The sequence below is a fragment of the Benincasa hispida genome, chromosome 8 (assembly GCF_009727055.1).
Source record: "Benincasa hispida cultivar B227 chromosome 8, ASM972705v1, whole genome shotgun sequence".
NCBI classification, from domain to species: domain Eukaryota; kingdom Viridiplantae; phylum Streptophyta; class Magnoliopsida; order Cucurbitales; family Cucurbitaceae; genus Benincasa; species Benincasa hispida.
In genome coordinates, this window is record NC_052356.1 from 14946093 (window position 1) to 14966133 (window position 20041).

Genomic DNA, 20041 nt, shown 5'->3' on the forward strand with positions numbered 1-20041 from the left:
TAAGGATCTAATTATACTCTAATTACTTTTAATTAAAAGGAAATTAGCATGCAAATGAAGGAAAAGCAGTAAATTAATTTGGATAGGATACAACATTTGTAGCTCCCGAAAAATGTTTTTCCTCATTGAAACTCGACCCGAACTCTTTTGGACCACCACTAGAGCTAACCTACTATCCTCTGGACTCAGAATCGGATCGTGGAACCCGATGGATGAAGAAACCGAGAGAGAGAAAGAGATGGAATTAGAAGATAGATTTTGGGTTGGGTTTGGGTTTTTATTTTCCAGCCCAATTTTGAAAATTATTTTGGCAAAAGTAGCAAAAAAATTTAATCCAAATTGAAAAGCCCATATTTATAGAAAAGGGCCATGTAAAAGTAACAAATTCATAAAAACCAACCACCAAGAATCACTATCTAAGTGGCCTTAATGTCTCCACTATAAGCCAACACCTAGCCCACTATTTTGTTAGTGGAATTATCCAACAAAAGTTTGGATTTTCCCATTAACTTTAGTCAAAGTGCAAAATAGTCATTTTGTCAAAGTCAAACTTTGACCAAAAAGTCAATATTTTAACTTTTTATGATTTTTTCCGTGCTGACTAATTTTGACCTCCGGAGCATGAATCCGCATTCATTTTCTAGAAATTCAAATCACATTTGAATATAAGGTCAGTCAAAGTTTGACTTTTCAAAGTCAAAAGTTAACTCTTTGACTTTTTATATCTTTGACCATTTCCATTATTTTCGAGCTTCCAAATATGCACGTATTCATATTCTTAATATTTAAATCACATTTAAATATTAAGGTTATATCTCTAAACTGAAAAACCGACTACTATATCACATATACTTCTCGTTTTCTCTCTCTTTAACTAATTCGAACAATTTGAATTATTCTATCATATTGTTCTAAGTTTATTCCATATGAGCTAGTAAGGGAACCTAATGGACCTATAGATCATGGGCTCCAATGATCCGAGATTAGCTGGCTAAACTCTTTAGACAGAACTAATCAACATTCATTAACTCAGGGGTCATTCCACTATAGTCTCATAGTTGCACTCCCCTCACTATAGATATATTTTTGTTCATATGATATAATCATGATTAGTAAGCTAATCTTTCACAGGTTGTTCGTAATCTTGGCTGGGTCATAAAAACTATTTTACCCCCAAGTCTACATCTTGTTCCTTAAGTTCCATTGATCCTCTAATAAACAATTGGTTTAAGGTCCAACCTATAAACCGAACCCCTCTCGGACCAAGGAGAGGGTAGGGCCCCTTGTTCAAGACCTAGATTCAGTACTAAAGGGAACAACCTATCTACTATCCCTATATCGGATAGGAGTGAATTTTGTGTTGCATCCTATATTCTCAGGTATCCACCCGATCTTACCCTTGAAATGGGAGGCTTATTGGGCCAGCGATGATGAGCTGCCCTCACCTATGCAGATGTAAGGATAATTCCGAGTGAACAGGAGTTCATAGTTAGCTCAGGATTAAGATTAAGTTACCCAGGTCATCAATTAACGAATAGNAACCCCTCTCGGACCAAGGAGAGGGTAGGGCCCCTTGTTCAAGACCTAGATTCAGTACTAAAGGGAACAACCTATCTACTATCCCTATAACGGGTAAGAATGAATTCCATCTTGCACCCTATGTTCCCAGCTATCCACCTGATCTTACCCCTGAAATGAGAGGCTTATTGGGCCAGCGATAATAAGTTGCCCTCACCTATGCAGATCTAAGGATGATTCCGAGTGAACAAGAGTTCATAGTTAGCTCAGGATTAAGATTAAGTTACCTAGGTCATCAATTAACGAAATAGTCAGTTTTATACATAAAACGGCGTTTAGAACGTAAAAAGTGACTATTTCATGGTTTAGTTTTATGTAAACTCTTTACATAGGATGCCCCCAGTTTCATATCTCTATATGAAAGATTCAGGATCACATCGTTTGTACTAACTACAAAGTGAGCTGCATCCATAGTGTCCCCAGAATAAGACGTCTAACCTTATTCATATACTATAGACCATTTTGGCTATATATTTGAACTTGATCCACATTTATGTCACTACATAAAGTTCAAACTACATTAAATAGACTCAGAACCTTAGTTTATTGGATTCAAGATTACAATTTCAATAACAATTTTATCGAAAAACAAAACAGAATATGTTTATCAATTTACAAACTACGAGTTTTAGGACATACAATCCAACATGTATCTCCCTCATCACTTACATAAAAAGAAATTAAAATATTTCAAAAAAAGATTAAGATGAAACTTCTAATCTGGTGGGATGCACAAAGATAAATGTCACTCTGACATTAATATTATAATTCAAGATAGTCCGGACCTCAAAAGTCACAGAAGAATCACCGGCTTTGATTTTGCATGAAATTACGTGTCTTCATAGTCTCTACAAGACCCACCCATTTCTTAGCCAAATTTAATTTTTTTTTTTTTATTATTATTATTATGTTCACTTTCTCTTAATTTCTTATGATAATAGTTTATCTTTTTTAAATAAAAGATATTAATTATTAGTCATATTTGAAAAGCAAAAATATGCTTTAAAAACTCTCTTTTTAACTTATCTTAGATTTTGAAAATATTGGTAGAGAAGTAGGTAACAAAGCAAATAGACCTAAAGATGGAAGGGTTATTTATAAGCTTAATTTTCAAAAGCTAAATGGTTAACCAACAAGTCAGAGGAAGTTCATTTTGCATACTTGTGCAGTGCCATATTTTTTAAGTTTCACTTTAGGTTTTTTTTTTCTTATGTGTATTAGTTTAAATTATTTAGGAGAACTAAAAGTATTATTCAAAAAATCAGTAGATCGTTTTCTTTTGATACCAAAAAATGGATCAACTAGTAAATTTGTATTTTAAAGAAAAAAATCACAAGTGTTCGACAAAATATTGACATTAAACATCGGTGTGGTGTCATGTCATTGATACCCTGACACTTAAGTCAATAATGGGTTGATGAGTACTAGGAGTAGAGAGTAGCATAGAGTGTTTTTAGAGTAAATGTCATTGTTTTTCATCCTTTATATAGACTTAATATTGTGTAACAAACATTTAGTCTCATAACTACCCTCTTTAACTTTTGGATCGTTGAATCGTTACTTGTTGGGTAGTTATAATATTACTACTTGAAGTGGTAAATGATGTTTCACCCAACCAACTCTCCAACATCCCCTTTATGAGTTGTCCTTTAGGAATTTGGACGACCACCTGCTTGGTCTACGCAGAAGTGTATAGGTTCTGCATGGTACTGCTAGGTCCTTTGTGGTACTACTAAAACCTCCATGAGTCCTACAAAAGTTCTCTACGTGATCTCCAAGTGTCTTGTATAAAGGTCCTCCAAGATCCCCATGGGACTAGAAGTCCACTATGATACTTATAAGTCTCCATGGATCCTGCGAGGTTCTCCATGGGTCTTGTATAACTTCTACTGAGGTCTTCCACAAATCTCATAGAGGTCTTCCATAGTATTGTTAGACCCCATGGGTCTTGAGGTTCTTCATGAGTCTTTCATGGGTCTTAAGGTCCTCCATGGATTCTACAGAGGTCTTCCATGAATCCATCATGGTACTACAAATACTAGGTCCCCATGAGTCCTCTGAGCTTCTCTGTGGGTCTTTTAAGCTCTACAATGGGTATTGACCAATCCACTCAGATCTGGTGGGACATGGGATCCATTAGCCTCGGGTCATCCATTTCAAGCTTCCATCAATGTCTTTAACCCTCCTATCTCTAGACTCTCAATCTTGACACATCTCGATAATCTAGCCCATAACATTTTTACTCTCTTATTTTAGTTTTAAATTATATTTTATGATTTAAATTAAGAGTATAATGTAGTGAAATGGTAAAACTATTGAGATACTAACATTCTTAATATGTTTGTCAATTGAAATAATAATAGTTAAAAATTAAAATTAATGATTATATAAATAAGAATAAAATATTTAATATTCTAAATTGTTAAATGCTATTTTATGATTTAAATTGAATATTTAAAATTTATATTAAATGATATGCTTTGTAAATTTAGGACTTGACAAAGAGAAAACAGTTCAAAACTGATTCTTTCCTTAACCCGTTATTAAGATATAATAAGATGAGATAAGGACAAAAAGTTGATTTTTTTTTTTTTTTTCCAAAATTTAGAAGAGAATAAAAAAATGTTGGGGGAGAAGATAATAGATATTGTATTGTTTGTAGCATGTGAAAGGGATTAGAAAACACCCCCACATATTCAATTCCAAATCTGGTTACGACAAGTCGGTGGGTGGACAAACCCCCATTCACCAATCATCTTTTGCCAAATGTCACCTTTTCTTTTTCTATATATATTTTTTATTTCTTTTAGGAAATCTCTTCCCTATTTACTCCGTGACATCTAGAAAATTTTATAGAATTATGGTGATATATACCCATTCTATTTATTTGGCATGTCATTTACGGGTTGTTTAGACACAAATGATATATGATGTGGGGAGTTTTGATATTTGAGGAGTTCTATGAACGATCGAGTTTGATCGAATATGTTCAAATATTGAGATGATATACGATACGTGGAAGAAAAATGACGGTGAGATACCACGTTCTGAAAATTGGCCCACAAAAAATTAAAATCGGTGAGATTGGATATTGGGTCTCCAAATACTGACATGATATAGGATGTATGGATATATCATCTCATGTTGTGCCCCCAAACAGCCCCTTGATGATGTATATAAGAGTGTTCTTATGTTGCGTTGGATTGGGTCGAGATACTTTTTATACCCATGTCAATTATATTCTTCAAATCGATTTGTAATAAAAAAAAAAATACCTAAATAATGAACTTAACTCAATACAAGTATGAACATTTGGATTGAGTTGATTTGAATTCTGTGAAGAATTTATTGAACTTTTTGTTTTAAGAAATAGTAATTTATGTTTCTAATTATTTATAAATAATGAACTAAGATTAATAATTCCGTAAAAAATACATTTTAAAATCAGTAATAAATTTGGATTTATTCTAAGGTAATTTTAGATAAATCTATGAACAAATACAACTAAATTTTTTTTTAAAGATTAATCTATAATCCAATCCAAATTGTAGAAATTGATTTGATTCAATTCTTCAAAATCATCACTTCTTTTAGTGCCCCTAACTATAGTGTAATGTAACTATAAACTTTTCCGTGTCCTTCACGTAGGCGATCTTCTCATTCTATTTTTACCGAAATAACCCCGTGTGAACGTGGGTTAAAATAGTCATTTCCGCTCTCTCCCCAAAAGTTGACTTTTGGCCTTCAACTTCTCCGCCAAGCAATCTCACACCACTCCATCCCTACCCTCCACCGCTTTCTTTGACTCGTTCAAACTTCCATGCTGATGTCATCAATGACGTCATCACCTCTCTCTCTTCTGTAGGACCCACAACAAACCCATACACATATCTAATTATGTGTGTGCCTCTCCTCACTCGAATTAGTTAATTTAAAAATAAAAAAAAAAAATCGAACATTTATTTCACGAATTTATTTTATATATTCAAATTCAAAAGAAAACATTAATAACTAAAAATAATAATAATGAAGGTATAATTCTTATATATGACTTCACTATAACATACAGGTGTATTATAAATACTACAGAAAAGGAAAGAAAAAAAAAATAATAACCCAACGAGCCCCTATGAAAAAATATACAAGCAAAAAAAGAATTAAATGAACCTTATTTGATGTGTTTTTGTGCCTGTTTTTCTCTCTTTTTTGGATTTGAAGAAACCCCAAAAGAGGAAAAAATTTAGGAAAAACTCCTTTGTTTGGAACCCAACTCTCTCTAACATAGGAGAGATTGGATGAACATGTCATGATCTCTTGGCTCTTCTTTAGCTCTGATTAACAAATTGTCATTAGGCTGTGTTTGGTTGATGTAGGATCCTACTCCCATTCCCATTGAGTTTCCAAATTCTGGGAATGAAAATCCATTCCCATTTTGCACCATTTCCACTGTGAATGCTGTTTGGGACTCTGAAGATTGCTGCAGCCTTAGACCTTGCAAATGCCCCCCGTTGTTTGACTGATGGGTCACTGCCGATGGGCGGATCGCCGTGGCCGGAGGGTCGTTGCTGGGGAATGGACGGCTGAGGGAATGGCTTCCACTGCCACGTGCTGGTGGAACATCATGGTTGTGCTTCCCTTCATAAGTTGTGATCACTGCTCTTAGATCATGTGAAGCTCTCTCCACGTGCTTTCTTACTGGACATCCTGGATTTGTGCATTTGTAGTAACTCCTGCAAATATCCCCTCAACTTTTTTTAGATATTTTTATACTATATCAACTCAAAATCTTTAGATGAGATGATTATGGTGCAACAGTTAAAACGAGTATAATTCAACTAGTATAATCATCTATTCATGTTAGACCAATAAATAACCTATTTATAATCTCTTAGACTAAAGTTAGAGTTTGTGTTTAAACTTGTTCAAAACAATGCAAGATTTACTTATTTGATACGATAATATAGTAGAATTTCAAACATATATGACTCTCATGTATTTAATCATTGTTGGATTGAAAGTTGGGATTTGCGTAGGAAATGATATGAGAGATTGTTTTCACCTTGGATTTGGGTTTCCCTTCACAACTTTCTGGCCGTACTTCCTCCACCGGTAACCATCGTCCAGAATGTCGATGTCGCTGGTGGTTTGGACGACGACTCTCGGCTCTCTCACCGTCCGGCTACCGACCGCCGAAATACCTTCATTGTTGTCACCTTCCCTTCGCCTGAAAAACAATTCACAAATCCTTAGTTTACAAAACACAGAAACGTAACAGAGTCAATTTTCAAAAACCGAGCTCTCACCATCTCTTAGCCTCTGGTTCGTCCTCATCAAAATCGTCCCCTCCGGATTTGCTCTTTTGAGAGCTTCGATCGAAGTCGTCGTCGCCGATTGAAATTGAGGAATTCTCCGGCGTTGCAACGCCGTCGAATTGGCCGCTGCCTTGGGTTGTAAATGATTGGTCCGCCATCTCATTAGTAGCCGGAATCAAAGCCACCAGGGCGTGGGAAGAACCGGCTGACGACAGTGACGACCTCCTCGTGGATTGGGGCTTGGCATGGTTATGGCTGCCTTTGTAAACAATCTCCGTGATCTGTCCATCTAAGGATCTTTCAACCTTTTTCTTAGTTGGGCAATTGGGGAAAGTGCACTTATAATAGCTTCTCGGATTTTCACTTCCTTTAACCTGTTTTTGGCCGTATTTTCTCCAGTTGTAGCCGTCGTCCGACCTTCGATTCAACGTCTGAGATTGTTGAGGGTAATTATTGCCGTAGTCAGACTGCAACTCCCCGCTGCCGTTGTTTTGGCTCTGGTTTTGAACAACCCCATATTCCGGTGAGAAGCTCCGCATCGATCCGAACTCCGGCTTCACCATATTCTTCTCCGACGAGAAACCGTCCTCTTTCTTCCGCTGTTCTTGAAAACTCCATCCCTGAGTCTGAATTATAACGAAATGAACCAGAGATATAATGAAATGAATAAAAGGAAGAAAAAAAAAACAGAGTCAATTGTTTCGATCTAACGTACCGTAGGAGCTGTGGTGGATGAAGGCTGAAAAGACGTCGGCGGAAACTTTGACGATTGAGTTTGAAATGAGAAATTGGACAAATATTTGTTTTCTTCCTTAATGCTCTGCTGATTACACCCAGAATTGCTCTTCCAATTCAACGACTGAGACGGGAAACTCCCGGTAGTCGGCGACGGCAGAACCTGAACCCAAAAACAAAAAACCCATTAAACCATCATCAATTTAATGAAAATAAAACGAACCCATTGAGATTAAAATGGAAAAAAGCGTACATGAGAAGCACTGAGAAGAACAGGGGAATCAAGAAGCTCAGCGGGACTCAAGCCAGGAGGAATAGCGAAAAAGGAAGAAGGAGACATGGGAGGAGGAGAGAGAGGGAGAGAAGGAGGAGGGAGGGATTTGAATTTAGGAACCCCAGTACCGGAACCGCGGAGAGAAGCGTGGGGTGCGGCGGAGGAAGGAGGATCGTTGTTGGAGGAAGCGAGAAGGTCAGAGTAAGAAGTCATAAAAGGATGAGTAGAGAAAGTGAAAGAAGGATGAGAATTAGCAGAGGTGTCTACGCTCCCGGAAGAGGAGGCCATGGGAGAAGAAGAAGAAGAGAGAGAGAAAGAGAGAGATTTGTGAAGAGAAATGGTGAAAAGAGAAAGTTAAAGAAGGAAAGGAAAATGGGTATTGAAGAAGAAGAGGAGGATGGTTCCAGGAAAGGGAGTCTCTTGGGAGATTGTTGACTGTGTTTTGGTCAAAACTCGTGGGTTTGACTGGATGGCGGCTGACTTGTTTTTCTTTTTTTTTTCTTTTTTTTTAAATTCTAAACTTACTTATTATTATTATTACGCTGTTTTCCATTTCTTTCTTTCTTGGTTACTGTTATTAAGAAGAGAGATAGAGTTTGGTTGTTTCTTTTTTTCTTTTTTCTTTTTTTCTTTTTTCTTTTTTCTTTTTTTTTTTTGTCTTTTTATTACCTCTTTTTCTCTTTCTCATGCTTTTAAGCCACTCGTGTGTCGTGTTCTATCCGGCAGTTATCTTTGAATTCCATTTTTTTCCTCCATCCTTTTTTTTCCCCTCATTTAGTATCTCCCCCCAAAGTGGACACAGAAATTATCATAGTATTAAATCATTATTTCATTAAAAGTTCGATTTATCAACTATTTTTTAGATCATATCACTTCAATTGTTTAGTTAAATTATAAATTTAGTTCTCGAAACTGATTGCAAATTTGAAAATGATTCGAGAATAATTAAAATTATTTGTGTGGTTTTTAAAATTATTCAAAAAAAATGTTGTTAACTATTTAAAATCAATTTTAATAATATAAAAGATGTATGGAAGGTGTAAATTAAATATTCGGATTTTGAGTAACTAAAAATGTATTTTAGAGTAATTTTAAATACAACAAAAGTGATTTTAACCATTTCAAAACCGTTATCAAACATGTTTTAAGCTTTTTAAGTTTGATTGTAAAATTTTTAAGAAGTTGTTTGTGGCACTTGAGTTAAGATAGGATATTTGGAGTTCATATGTCTGAATTCATAAGTTGGTTTGTGTTTAGGATGCAGAGTTATTTGGTCTAAGTTTATATGTCTATATTTAGGTGCAGAATTAAGTTCATATGTGATATATGCTGCAATTTTTTTAATATTAAATAATATGTTTTTATGATTATTATTTTTGTTTTGAAACTTTTTTATTCAATAATTCTACCAATTTTCGTTTGAATAAAATATGGATTGCAATTTTTTCTTTTAATTTTCAAAACTTTTCTTTGTTTCTTTCTTTCTTTTTTGGGCAATGAACAACATTTAATCCATTATATTTCTTGTAGAAATATGGTTAAATAAAATGAAAAAACTAAAGCGAAATCAAACTTTTGATTCTAGCTAATTTTTCTCCATGAATTTTATTATCGTCTTCTTTTTCTTCTTTTTCTTATTATTGCTCTATATTTTTCCTATGTCATAAATTTTTTTTAATTAAATCGCCCCATCATTGTAATAGCCAATGGAATGTCATCACAATTCTTCAACAGTTTCATTTTCATTTCCTCTAAATTTGGAGAATCATCAGAGAATAAATCTCTATTTTTCACTAATTCTTGTTGGCAAATGTTCCAAGAACAAGATTTTTTATTTTATGATTTTTTTTTTTGTTATATGCTACATACTTTTCGTCTAATTATTCTTAACACTCATTTGATATGTGAATTCATTACGTATAAATAATACACTTAATGTAGACAAAATAAATTTTTTTATAAAATCAACAACCCTACAACATATTTTAACAGTCATCAGTCTTATAATAGTAAGAAGTAGTTGTCGAAGTCGATTATCGAAGATGATTTTTCTTGGAGTGTGTAGTCAAAGGTGGTTTTCGGAGCCTAAAGTTTGTCACATGAAGGTGTATTGGAATTGGTTGTCGAAGTTTGTCATCGGAGGTGGTTTTCGAATCTCGGAGTTGGTTGGACGAAAGTGGTCGTCGAAGTTGATCATCAAAGATGATTTTTGTTGGAGATTGTAGTCAGAGGTGACTGTCGAAGCCCGAAGTTAGTTGCATGAAGGTGGTATTAGAGTTGGTTATTGAAGTTTGTTGTCGAAGGTGGTTATTGAAGCCTCGAGTTGGCCGTCAGAGTTGCTCTCTCAAAGGTGATTTTCATGGAGTTTGTAGTCGAAGGTGGTTGTCAGAGCCTACAAAGGTGGTTGTCAGAGCCTACAAAGGTGGTTGTCAGAGTTGGTCAATTGAATTTGTTGTCGAAGCCAATTGGTCGTCAGAGTTGGTAGCACGAAGGTGGTCGTCGGAGTTGGGTCACCGAAGGTGGTTGTCGGAGGCTAGAATTAGTCATCGGAGTTGGTTGCGCAAAGGTTGTTGGAGCTCGGAGTTAGCTATCGGAGTTATCATCGAAGGTGGTTGTTGGAGTCCAGATTTCGTCGCGCGGAATTTATCATTGGAGGTAGGTAGTTGTTGGAGCTCGAAGTTGTTTGCTGGAGTTGTCATCAGAGGTGGTTGTCAGAGCCTAGAGTTAGCTCTTGGGGTGTGACAATGGGCAATGGGTGGAGTTATTGAAAACATAGAAGGAAGAGTTGGGGTGAGTTGGGTCAGTTGGTAAAATATATCAACTTAATTCTACCAACATTTAAAGTTGGTAAGCCAAACAATGACTTGATATATATACCAACTTAACTTATGTTGATGAGTCAAACACCTCCTAAAAGTTTTCAATAGATTCCTAAACTTTCAGTTTTGAGTTTAATAAAAGTATTTTAAACTTTTAATTTTGCATTTTATAAGTTCTTGGTATATTCAATTTTCTTTCTTTTTTTTCTTAAAAGGTAATTGATAGTTAATATGTTAGCTATAGAATTCAATTTTATATCTAATTGACCTCTAAAATTTTCATTTCATATTTAGTAGATACGTAAATTTTTAAAAGTATATTGAATAATTTTAAGATCTATTATATACAAATTTGAAAATTATAGAAATATGTTGAACACACAAAATTGCAAGTTTAGAATGTACTAAAAATTATTTAAACTTTAAAAACTTAATGAACATAAAACTCACAGTTTAAAAGTCTATTAGGTAATTTTTTAAAATTCAAATACATATTTGACACAAAATTCAGAAGTTATGTGTCTAGTTCATCGTTTTGAATATTTTAGACTACACTAATAATTTGATAAAAATTTAATAGGTTTTTTAATCTTTCAATTTTGCCTCTAATTCTTTTTGTATTCATGATTGAATTAACTTGGACCCCGTTTGATAATCATTTGGATTTTTTTTTTTTTTTTTTTACGAATTAGGCCTATTTTTCCACATTTCTTGTAACGGGATGTATCATTCCTAATACAATTGTTGAATTCTTAACCAAATTCTAAAAACAAAAACTATTTTTTGAAAACTATTTGAAGATATAAATAGCGTCCCTAAATTTTAAAAACAAAAACCAAAAACAAATTTGTAGACATAACCTTAATATTTGATGTGGTGGATTGCATGACTATTTGATTTTAGATGGTTTTGAAACTTTTTATGAAGGAAACGAACAAAAATAGAATCAATAACAAATTTTTATTAGATAAAATAATTGAAAGCACAATAGCTTACGAGGAATATTTCTACAATAAATAAAGATAACAGTAACATACACAGGCTTAGTAAAATGATTATTCAATATACAAGAATGAATAAGTGAATAGAGACAAAAACTTATAATTTAGTCAAAATTAGAAATATGGCGTATCATTATTGAAGGATTTATTTATTTGGATTTACATATTTGCCTTGACATTGTTTCTACTCGTTGATTAAATTGAATTTTCTATCTTCAAATGCAAGGGGTCAAAATCATAGAATTAAATTTCCATCGACATATCAATATTTCCATATTTTCATAGATTCGATATCGATAGGAGGTGTCAATCGATATTTCTATTATATTGTAGACAAATTTACGAAATATTAAAAAATAAGCAACAAAATATCATCAATGTAAATATTATATAAATAATATACATATTAATTTATTACCCATCGCAGATTATATTAATGTAAATTTATTTTTGTAATTTTTCTAAAAGTATCCATCGACATTGACATTTTATCGATACTTCTATAAAAATAAGATTTCAATATTTTTGTCGACAATCAACATTTTAGTCCGTCCAAATCCAAGGGAGGTTCTTCAAATGAATACTTTGGGGTATAACCCATCCTTAAGAAAGAAGAAAAGAATATATAATCAATTTTACTTTGACATGATATGAATTGTATCAATAGAGAGTAAATTATTCGCTGGTATTATTAACTATCATCCTAAAAGTTATAATTCAATTATTCACCACTGTCCACGTTGAATTAAAAAAAATGAAAATGAAATCTTCTAATTCCAATGTGGTGGAATCCAATTATATTTGATTAAACTACGTTTCCATGGGAGACAAAAAGTTTACACAAACTTCATGCTCATAATCCACTGTCATCCATAATTAGATGAATAATATAAATATTAATGATAAAAAATTATCTTAAAGTTGTGAAATACATATTTATTAACACAAATACATTGTACAAGTTATTGATTTCAATAATTTATGAATAGACCTGTTGACAATAATATTATATGGTCTTTTAAGAATTAGAAGATAAATATTTTTTTGCATCAATTTTAACATATAAATAATTCCATAAATAATAAATTCTGAAATCGACATAAAATTGATAAATTGCAAGACACATATTGCGTATTTGGGAAGAAAATGTGAGGACGGGATTTATGACGACATGCTTTCTAGAACCCAACGTCAACGAGAGAGAGATATTATGAGAAAAAGGGAAAGCAGCCTAACTTCCACGTGGCAAGGCAAAAAAAAGGTTTAGATTTCTTTTTTTTCTTTAATTTTTTAAAAAAGAAAGTTTAGATTTCTTTTGATTATTAATTTTTGTTATAAAAAATAATATTAAATGTGTCATGTATATTGGGTCCTACAGGTACATCCATCTTCATTATTCTATGAAATCCTTAAAATAATGACATCTCATTTACGAACATTTTGATGATGATCATTCCAAGCAAACAAAAGATTGGACCGGTTGAATTTTGCAACATTATCCTTATTTGCCCTTCTTTTACACGACATATTTATTATATATATATACATATTATTGAAAAAAATCCTAACATGATAGCGACCTTATCAGGTAGGTTTGTTCATAAAGTCGAGATTATATCTGGCATGAGAATTGAATTAACCAAGCCAAGGGTGTAAATTCATAGAGTAAGCTAAATTAGATTAATTGTTCGATTAAGCTAAATTAGATGAATTGTTCGATTGCACCCTATAGATATTGGGAGAGAACAGAATTGGCTATCAAAAAAAAAAAAAAAAGGTTTGAGACAGCTCAATTCATTAAAATCGATCCTCTTACCATTCAAACCTAAAAACATAGTCAAACATATTTTTTTAAAGTCATAGACCACATAAACTCATCCATAAGTCAAAGATTCCCCAAGATCTAATCCCATTTTCACAATTTTCAAAAAAAAAAGTGTTAAAAATATTCTTAAAAGTTAAAATGAGTAGAGATAAAAGCTGGAGAAGCATTTCCAACCCCCAAAGTTTAGAGACAATTATTCTGGTTTATCCATTCATATTCCCATTTGCCTGGTAAGAACATCTTTACTTTTGTCATTATAGAATCCCTTCAATTAAAAAGAGAGAGAGAGAGAGAGAGAGAGAGAGAGAGAGAAAGAACCCATTGCAACAGAAAGAAAAACACAAGACAATACAGTTGGAAACCAACATAATTTTGATTATTGTGATGGGCTTGCAACAAAATAATAAGACACAAGAAAACAAACATAATTTTTTCACCTAATTAATATTTATATTCATATCATAGATATCTTTCAAAATTTCATGGAAACAAAAGTAGGAAGAAGAAGAAGACGACAAGGGAACTTACAGGCGACGTGGTCGATGTAGCTGAATGGAGATGCCCAAATAGAGACGCAATGTCAGTTTTAGCACTGAAGTTCTGTAAAGGTCAGCAGTCAGCACTTGATGGATTCACTGATCCCTATGAAATGAAACATCAAGACTGCCCAACATTTAATAATAATAAAAAGAACAAGCAATAGCTAGGCAGTTGATCCAGTAAAAGACACAATTTTCAAACTAAATTTGGGTCAAATCTTGCTCATAATCGACCAATGGAAGAAAATACACGCACCAAGCAGCATTATCCCCGAGACTGACAGAAATGATTATCAACACTTCATTGTCGAGGACGAAATATTGATGCAAAAGTCTAATCAACATTGTCTCCTAAATTTCAGCTCCCCATTCTCTTTTCAAAAGCAAAGTTTCCACTACTACAAGTACATGAACACATTTAAAGAAAAAAAGGTCTTTGATTAGTTCTTTCTTTTTCCTTTTTGACGACCTAACATAAAACTATTTTCTTGCTACCCTGGAAACTGGAATTAGCACAGCCGGGAAAACTCATCGAGTCCCTTGGTTTGATCACCTCTTCTGAACCAGTGGGCTACCTCCCAATGTTTCCTTTCATTCCTTTTCTTTAATCGCGTTGGAAGGAGGGGAAGGATATTTGAACTTTACATAAAACTCACAACTCATATTTATGTGCGGTGACGTTTAACATAAACCTGCTGCACATTCCAAAAATATAACAGTAGGACAAAGGTTGAGTTACTTCTTTGCAAAAGAGATAGCCATGGGATGTTGGGGGTCAATTTTAAAGCCTTGAAGAGCCTGCATCGCCATAGAGGATTGAACATCATCTTCAAACTCAACAAAAGCAATACCCGGCTTTGCTTCAATCATCCGGACTTCCCTGAATCCAGGATATTGTTGGAAGAGGACTTGCAACATCATACTAGAGGTTTCATGTGGCAAATTCTCAATAAATAGTATGTTGTTTGGAGTAGCTTCTGCAGCATTTGGATTTGCATGACGGAATGTGGCCTGCACAAATGGCACACAACAAAGAGGCTTTCTTAGCAAAAATAATTATGGAAAAATGTTGGTTAACATTGCCTGATCTAAGGGGCACTGAGGTGAAATCATATTGGAATAGACATCAAGAAAAAAACAAACAACCAGAAAACCACGCCATCCAAAGACTCATACAATTTATGCTTGGGACCACTCCTGGTGAAAACAATTAATACGATACAGCTCATATGAAGAAGAAACATAAACATCTTACATCACAAAAAATCAGATAAGAGTGAAAAGAAACTTACATTTGAACCTCCATTCCCAGTCGTTCCATTGGGCATTGCAGATTGGTGTGCTTCTTCAGCACGTCGCTTTTTTTCAGCTGGATAAGCAAAGTAATAGATAATCAGGAACATAAACCAGTTTAAAACCCTGAGATCTTTCAAAAGCAATGTAATAAGAAAACGAGAGGTTCTGTCAACCAATTCAAAAACCATAGTGAAAATATATTGTCCTTCTGCTAACATAAAGATAATGTGCACCAAAGAAGTACAAACCAAAGAGGTTTTGTTCAAACCAAAGAGTACGAAAAACAAAATGTTTAAAATGAGTACATATACAATTACAATCACCTTTTTCCTCTTGCTTCTTTTTCTTCTCCCTTGGTACAAAGCTTCCGTCAGCTTTAGCAACACAATCTGATTTCGTTTTGGCATATTGAATTCGCTGCAAAAGAAGCAACAAAATCCATCTTTATATTCTTGAGATGGTCAACAAAAAGTCATCTTTATATTAAACATCGGAATAAGTTGTATGAATGAAGATGGTACACAAATTTCCGAGATGAAACAAGAAAATAACTGAAATTTGGAAAGAAAAACATGTGTTTCTTCCCAACAGAATCATGGATACATCTTCAGTCATGATTGCCTTTTTTTCCTTTTCTGATATGTATTTCGATCAACTTGTGTGCATCTCGACTTAATCTCACAGGATAACCCATCTGATCCTACAACATTAGGGTGTAAAAAAAACTCGTAGAATATTATCCCAAATAGGTGCACCACCATAGATTGAACTCATTCCCTCTAAACCCTTTATTATAACCCACATATTAGAACATGGAGAAATGAACTCACTCAGTCCAAGTTACAATAGAGATCGAAGATCCAGTGGCAACAACACTCCAAGTGGTACATAAACTTTGTAATTCATGACAGATGGCATTCATTGTAGAAAGATAACAATATATAGAAGTTACAAAGAAAGATCTCAAAATGCCCATAACATGCACATAGCCAATATACAAACCCACATATCCAAAAGAATTAAGACGCTATTTTGGGCATGCAAAGCAACTAAACTGGCACAATATTGAGCATGATTGTGTACGGATATTCACTTGAAGCTCTCCACATGACACTCATTGAAGCACAATTAGCATCCAATCCCGTGGACAAGCAAACTATCCGCAGTTACCCTTAAAAATTTGAAGTGCACTAGAACAGTCCATAGATGAAAGGCCACGAAAAAATTATGAAAAGCAAGTTCAGAAAATGTGATAGCTAAAGACTAACCATAGGTTTTTCATAGAATGGGAAATTTTGCATCTGCCGCACAGCATTGCTAGCTGCAGTCACTTCACTAAATGCAACCCATGCTTGCCCTCGTAGCCTTGGTGTCTTCAAGGCAACAACATCAAGGATCCTTCCATATTGAGAAAACAAAGCATAAAGGGATCTCTTCAATTCTGTCCAAGGGGGGAAATTTTAGTATACCATCAAAATCTGAGCACTAAGAGGACGTAGATCAAATCGCCCCCTCCAAATGTGATATAATATTGTTTAAAACTGAATACTAAGGCCCGTTTGGTAATTATTTTGTTTTTTGTCTTTGTTTTAGAAAATTAAGCCCACGAGCACTACTTTCATCTCCAAATTTATTCATTTTTATCTACTTTTCACCAACGGTTTAAAAAACCAAACCAAATTTCGAGAACTAAAAAGGTAGCTTACAACTGAATTTGACTAAGAATTCAACTATTGTATTTAAGAAAGATGCAAATCATTATAAGAAATGTGAATGAAATAAACTTAATTCTAGAAAAAACAAAAACAAAACACCGAATCATTACCAAATGGGGCATAAGCAACCAAAATAGTAAACAAAATCCCAAATGGTAGGGGAATGGGCAAAGCAAGTAGCCGTGTCTAAACCCAAACTAAAATTTCAAGCTATCAGCTCCTTGACACCAAAAACCAAATTTCAACTATAATAGTTGAACATTCTCGAGTCATTACTGTGCGGCATCATCAGAAATATCAAATAATGTAATAAAAACAAGCTGACCTTCGCCAAAAATACCCCCCGCGACAGTAGCATGAATTTTGAGAGCCGAAAGCGAAATGATAAAGATAAAATGTGCCGCAGAACACTTCAATTATACTAAGTAGTCTACTAAACGAGCAGAAGAAAACACGTTTACGGAAGGGATAGAGTAAGGTTAAGCGAAAAGCTAAGAGTGAGTCACCTTCTTTCTTGACCTTCTCATTGAGATTCTTGATGTATATGGTCTGGTTAGGCGGTATATCCCCCGATAACATGGTGGTTAGGGTTTAGGACCTTCAGCTTACAGAGAATGACGGAAAAACGGACAGAAATCTGGTTTTTCGAATGTGCAGGAGGAAGAAGACTTGGAGCCCTAGCAAGCAAAAGGCACCAGATCGGCAAGATCGTACTCCAGGTTTTGGAGTCCAGGACCTTGTTAATGGGCCTTCTCCTAACATTGAACCCAAGCCCAAACTAGTTATGGTATCGTAAGCCTTGTTAATGGGTCATCCCAGACTAGCCCAACACTAAATATCCCATTTACTTTTAGCCCTTTTCCTTTGTAAGAATAAAAAATAAATCTCAACTACATAATTGTCCAAATTTCCCTATGTTTTTACATAAATAACGTAATAGACTATTATTTTACACAAAAATTAGGCTAAGTTTATTATTTTAGTCCTATTTTTTATATTTTATTTTATTGGTTTTAAAATTTGATTACTATCTATAAAAAATCTACATATTATCTATATCTAAACTCTATATAAAATCTTAAATCTTAAATAAAAAAAATAATGTCTCATTTTCTCAACTAAATTAAACTCCTCATTTTCCATTAGGTAACTTCTGTCCATTTTCTTTCTTCTTTTTCTTCTGTTCTCTAATTCTCTTTTGCTGGAATTTTTTTCAACAATAAATTATTTAAATTTGATTTTAAGATTTTGAGTTTTATTGTTTTTAAAAAATGGTTAAAAAAAATCAAAGAGATTTAATGCAATTTCTTTTTTATTAAATGTTTTTACAAACAGATTAATGTGATCCCCACATATCGAAGATGATGGAGAAATGTGATCGGGTGGAGTAGCACATCATTGCTCTCGAGGTTTAAACAATTTAATGGTTTTATAAGGGTTTTCTTTTTCCACTTTCCAATCTTGTAAATATTAATATGAGTTTAGTTAAGTGATTGTGTTCCTTTTTTGGTTTTTTTCATTGTAAATACACCTAGTTGTTTCATATATTTAAGAAAAATAATAACATTTTAGGGCTTACAAATTACTTCCAAATTTTCCAAGGTATGTTTATTTTTTTCTTTTTTTCCTCTAATTTTTTTTATTAATGTTAATATTTTTTTTCTTTTTGTAGTCGAAATATGTCCAATTTTATTTTTCTTTCATTTTTTTTCCTGTTTCTTCTCCTTTATATTTTTAGGTTTTTGTTCCAACTTCGGATGTGTCATCTCATCTCTACCAGGTTTTTAAATTTGTTTCAAGAATTTAAATCTAAATTGTCCCATAAACCAAAATAAATCCCCAATTCTCTATTGGTTTAAAAAAAAAAAAAAAAATAATCAATTTCATCAAGTAGTTTTTCATAGGCTCTCTTCAAAGTTTTTGTTTTATATATATAAAAGATTGTTTTTTCAACAAATTTTATTTTATAGGTATTTTCTTTTACATTCATTTTTTCATATTGTTTATTCAATTGCACTAAGCACTTTTCATAAGCTCTATTCAGTGCTATTTTTATAGTTGTTTTTTTTTTTTTTTCTTTTGACGTGGATAGAAATTGTTAGAGATAAATTTTGGTTTTTATGTTTTTTTTACGCGAGTACCTAAAATTGGGAGATTTTTATTTAATGATTCATAGTGATAATAGAGTTTTTTCCTTTTAGATTCAGGACAAAAATGGGGTATATGGGAAAGTATTTTTAAAAATAAATGGGAAGAGAAAGTATCGACAAAAGTAGGGTAGAGAAATCGTGTACGATTAGCATTTAGAAGAATCATGTACGGGATACACGATTCGTACACGATTAGCGTTTAATCCATTAGCACCACATCGGCTGACTTGATTTGTAACGTTCCGAAATCTAGGTAAGATTTAAATTAATTCGTCGTTTCTTTTATTTAAAGGACAAAGTTTAGGAATTTAAATATTTTATTAGTGGTTTGAGTTTTTTGGAAAAAGGATTTGGGGTGGTTATATTTATCTATTTATTTTGTTTATATTTATTTACTTTTGTTTGTTTTACCTTTTCCTAAAAAGAAGTAGGGTTAAGGGTTTGTTATTTTTAAATAGGGTGACTCGAGAAGCATAGTAGAGAAAAAAAAAATCTTCTTCTTCTTTCCTTCTCCCACCAACGGCGCCTTCTCCAAGCTTCTTGCCGTTTTTTTTTCTTCTTCCAGTCGCGAAGAGCCCGCCGCTAGTTGTTCGTCGTCGATCCGAGTTTGCATTCGTCCAGCCCCGCCAATGCCACGCCGTCCTCCCCTTTTTGCTTCCGTTCGCGCCGCTGTCAATCTCGACCACCGGCGACTCGCAGTTGCGTCTCCCTACCGTCCAACGTTTGCCACACGTCAGATCTCACCCTCTCCCCCCCCCCATCAGTTTCGTACGTTCCACCGCAGACCTCAGTCGCGC

The 20041-nt window shown here is 33.7% G+C and overlaps 2 protein-coding genes across 2 annotated transcripts; both read right to left on the reverse strand.

The window, feature by feature from the left end:
• Positions 1 to 5590: 5590 nt before the first annotated feature.
• On the reverse strand, positions 5591 to 8266 carry LOC120083262 (WRKY transcription factor WRKY24). Its single transcript, XM_039038934.1, has 5 exons — positions 7879 to 8266; positions 7606 to 7788; positions 6882 to 7516; positions 6638 to 6802; positions 5591 to 6308 (listed from the first exon to the last, which is right to left on the reverse strand). The coding sequence occupies exons 1-5, from the start codon at positions 8185 to 8187 to the stop codon at positions 5855 to 5857; spliced, it is 1746 nt and encodes a 581-aa protein (XP_038894862.1). The 5' UTR covers positions 8188 to 8266; the 3' UTR covers positions 5591 to 5854.
• A 5980-nt stretch (positions 8267 to 14246) lies between these two features.
• LOC120082454 (U2 small nuclear ribonucleoprotein B'' 2) lies at positions 14247 to 17790 on the reverse strand. The gene is made up of 5 exons (XM_039037633.1): positions 17601 to 17790; positions 16648 to 16820; positions 15703 to 15796; positions 15376 to 15452; positions 14247 to 15094 (listed from the first exon to the last, which is right to left on the reverse strand). Exons 1-5 carry the CDS (start codon positions 17671 to 17673, stop codon positions 14819 to 14821), a joined length of 693 nt encoding a protein of 230 aa, XP_038893561.1. The 5' UTR covers positions 17674 to 17790; the 3' UTR covers positions 14247 to 14818.
• Between the last annotated feature and the right edge of the window lie 2251 nt (positions 17791 to 20041).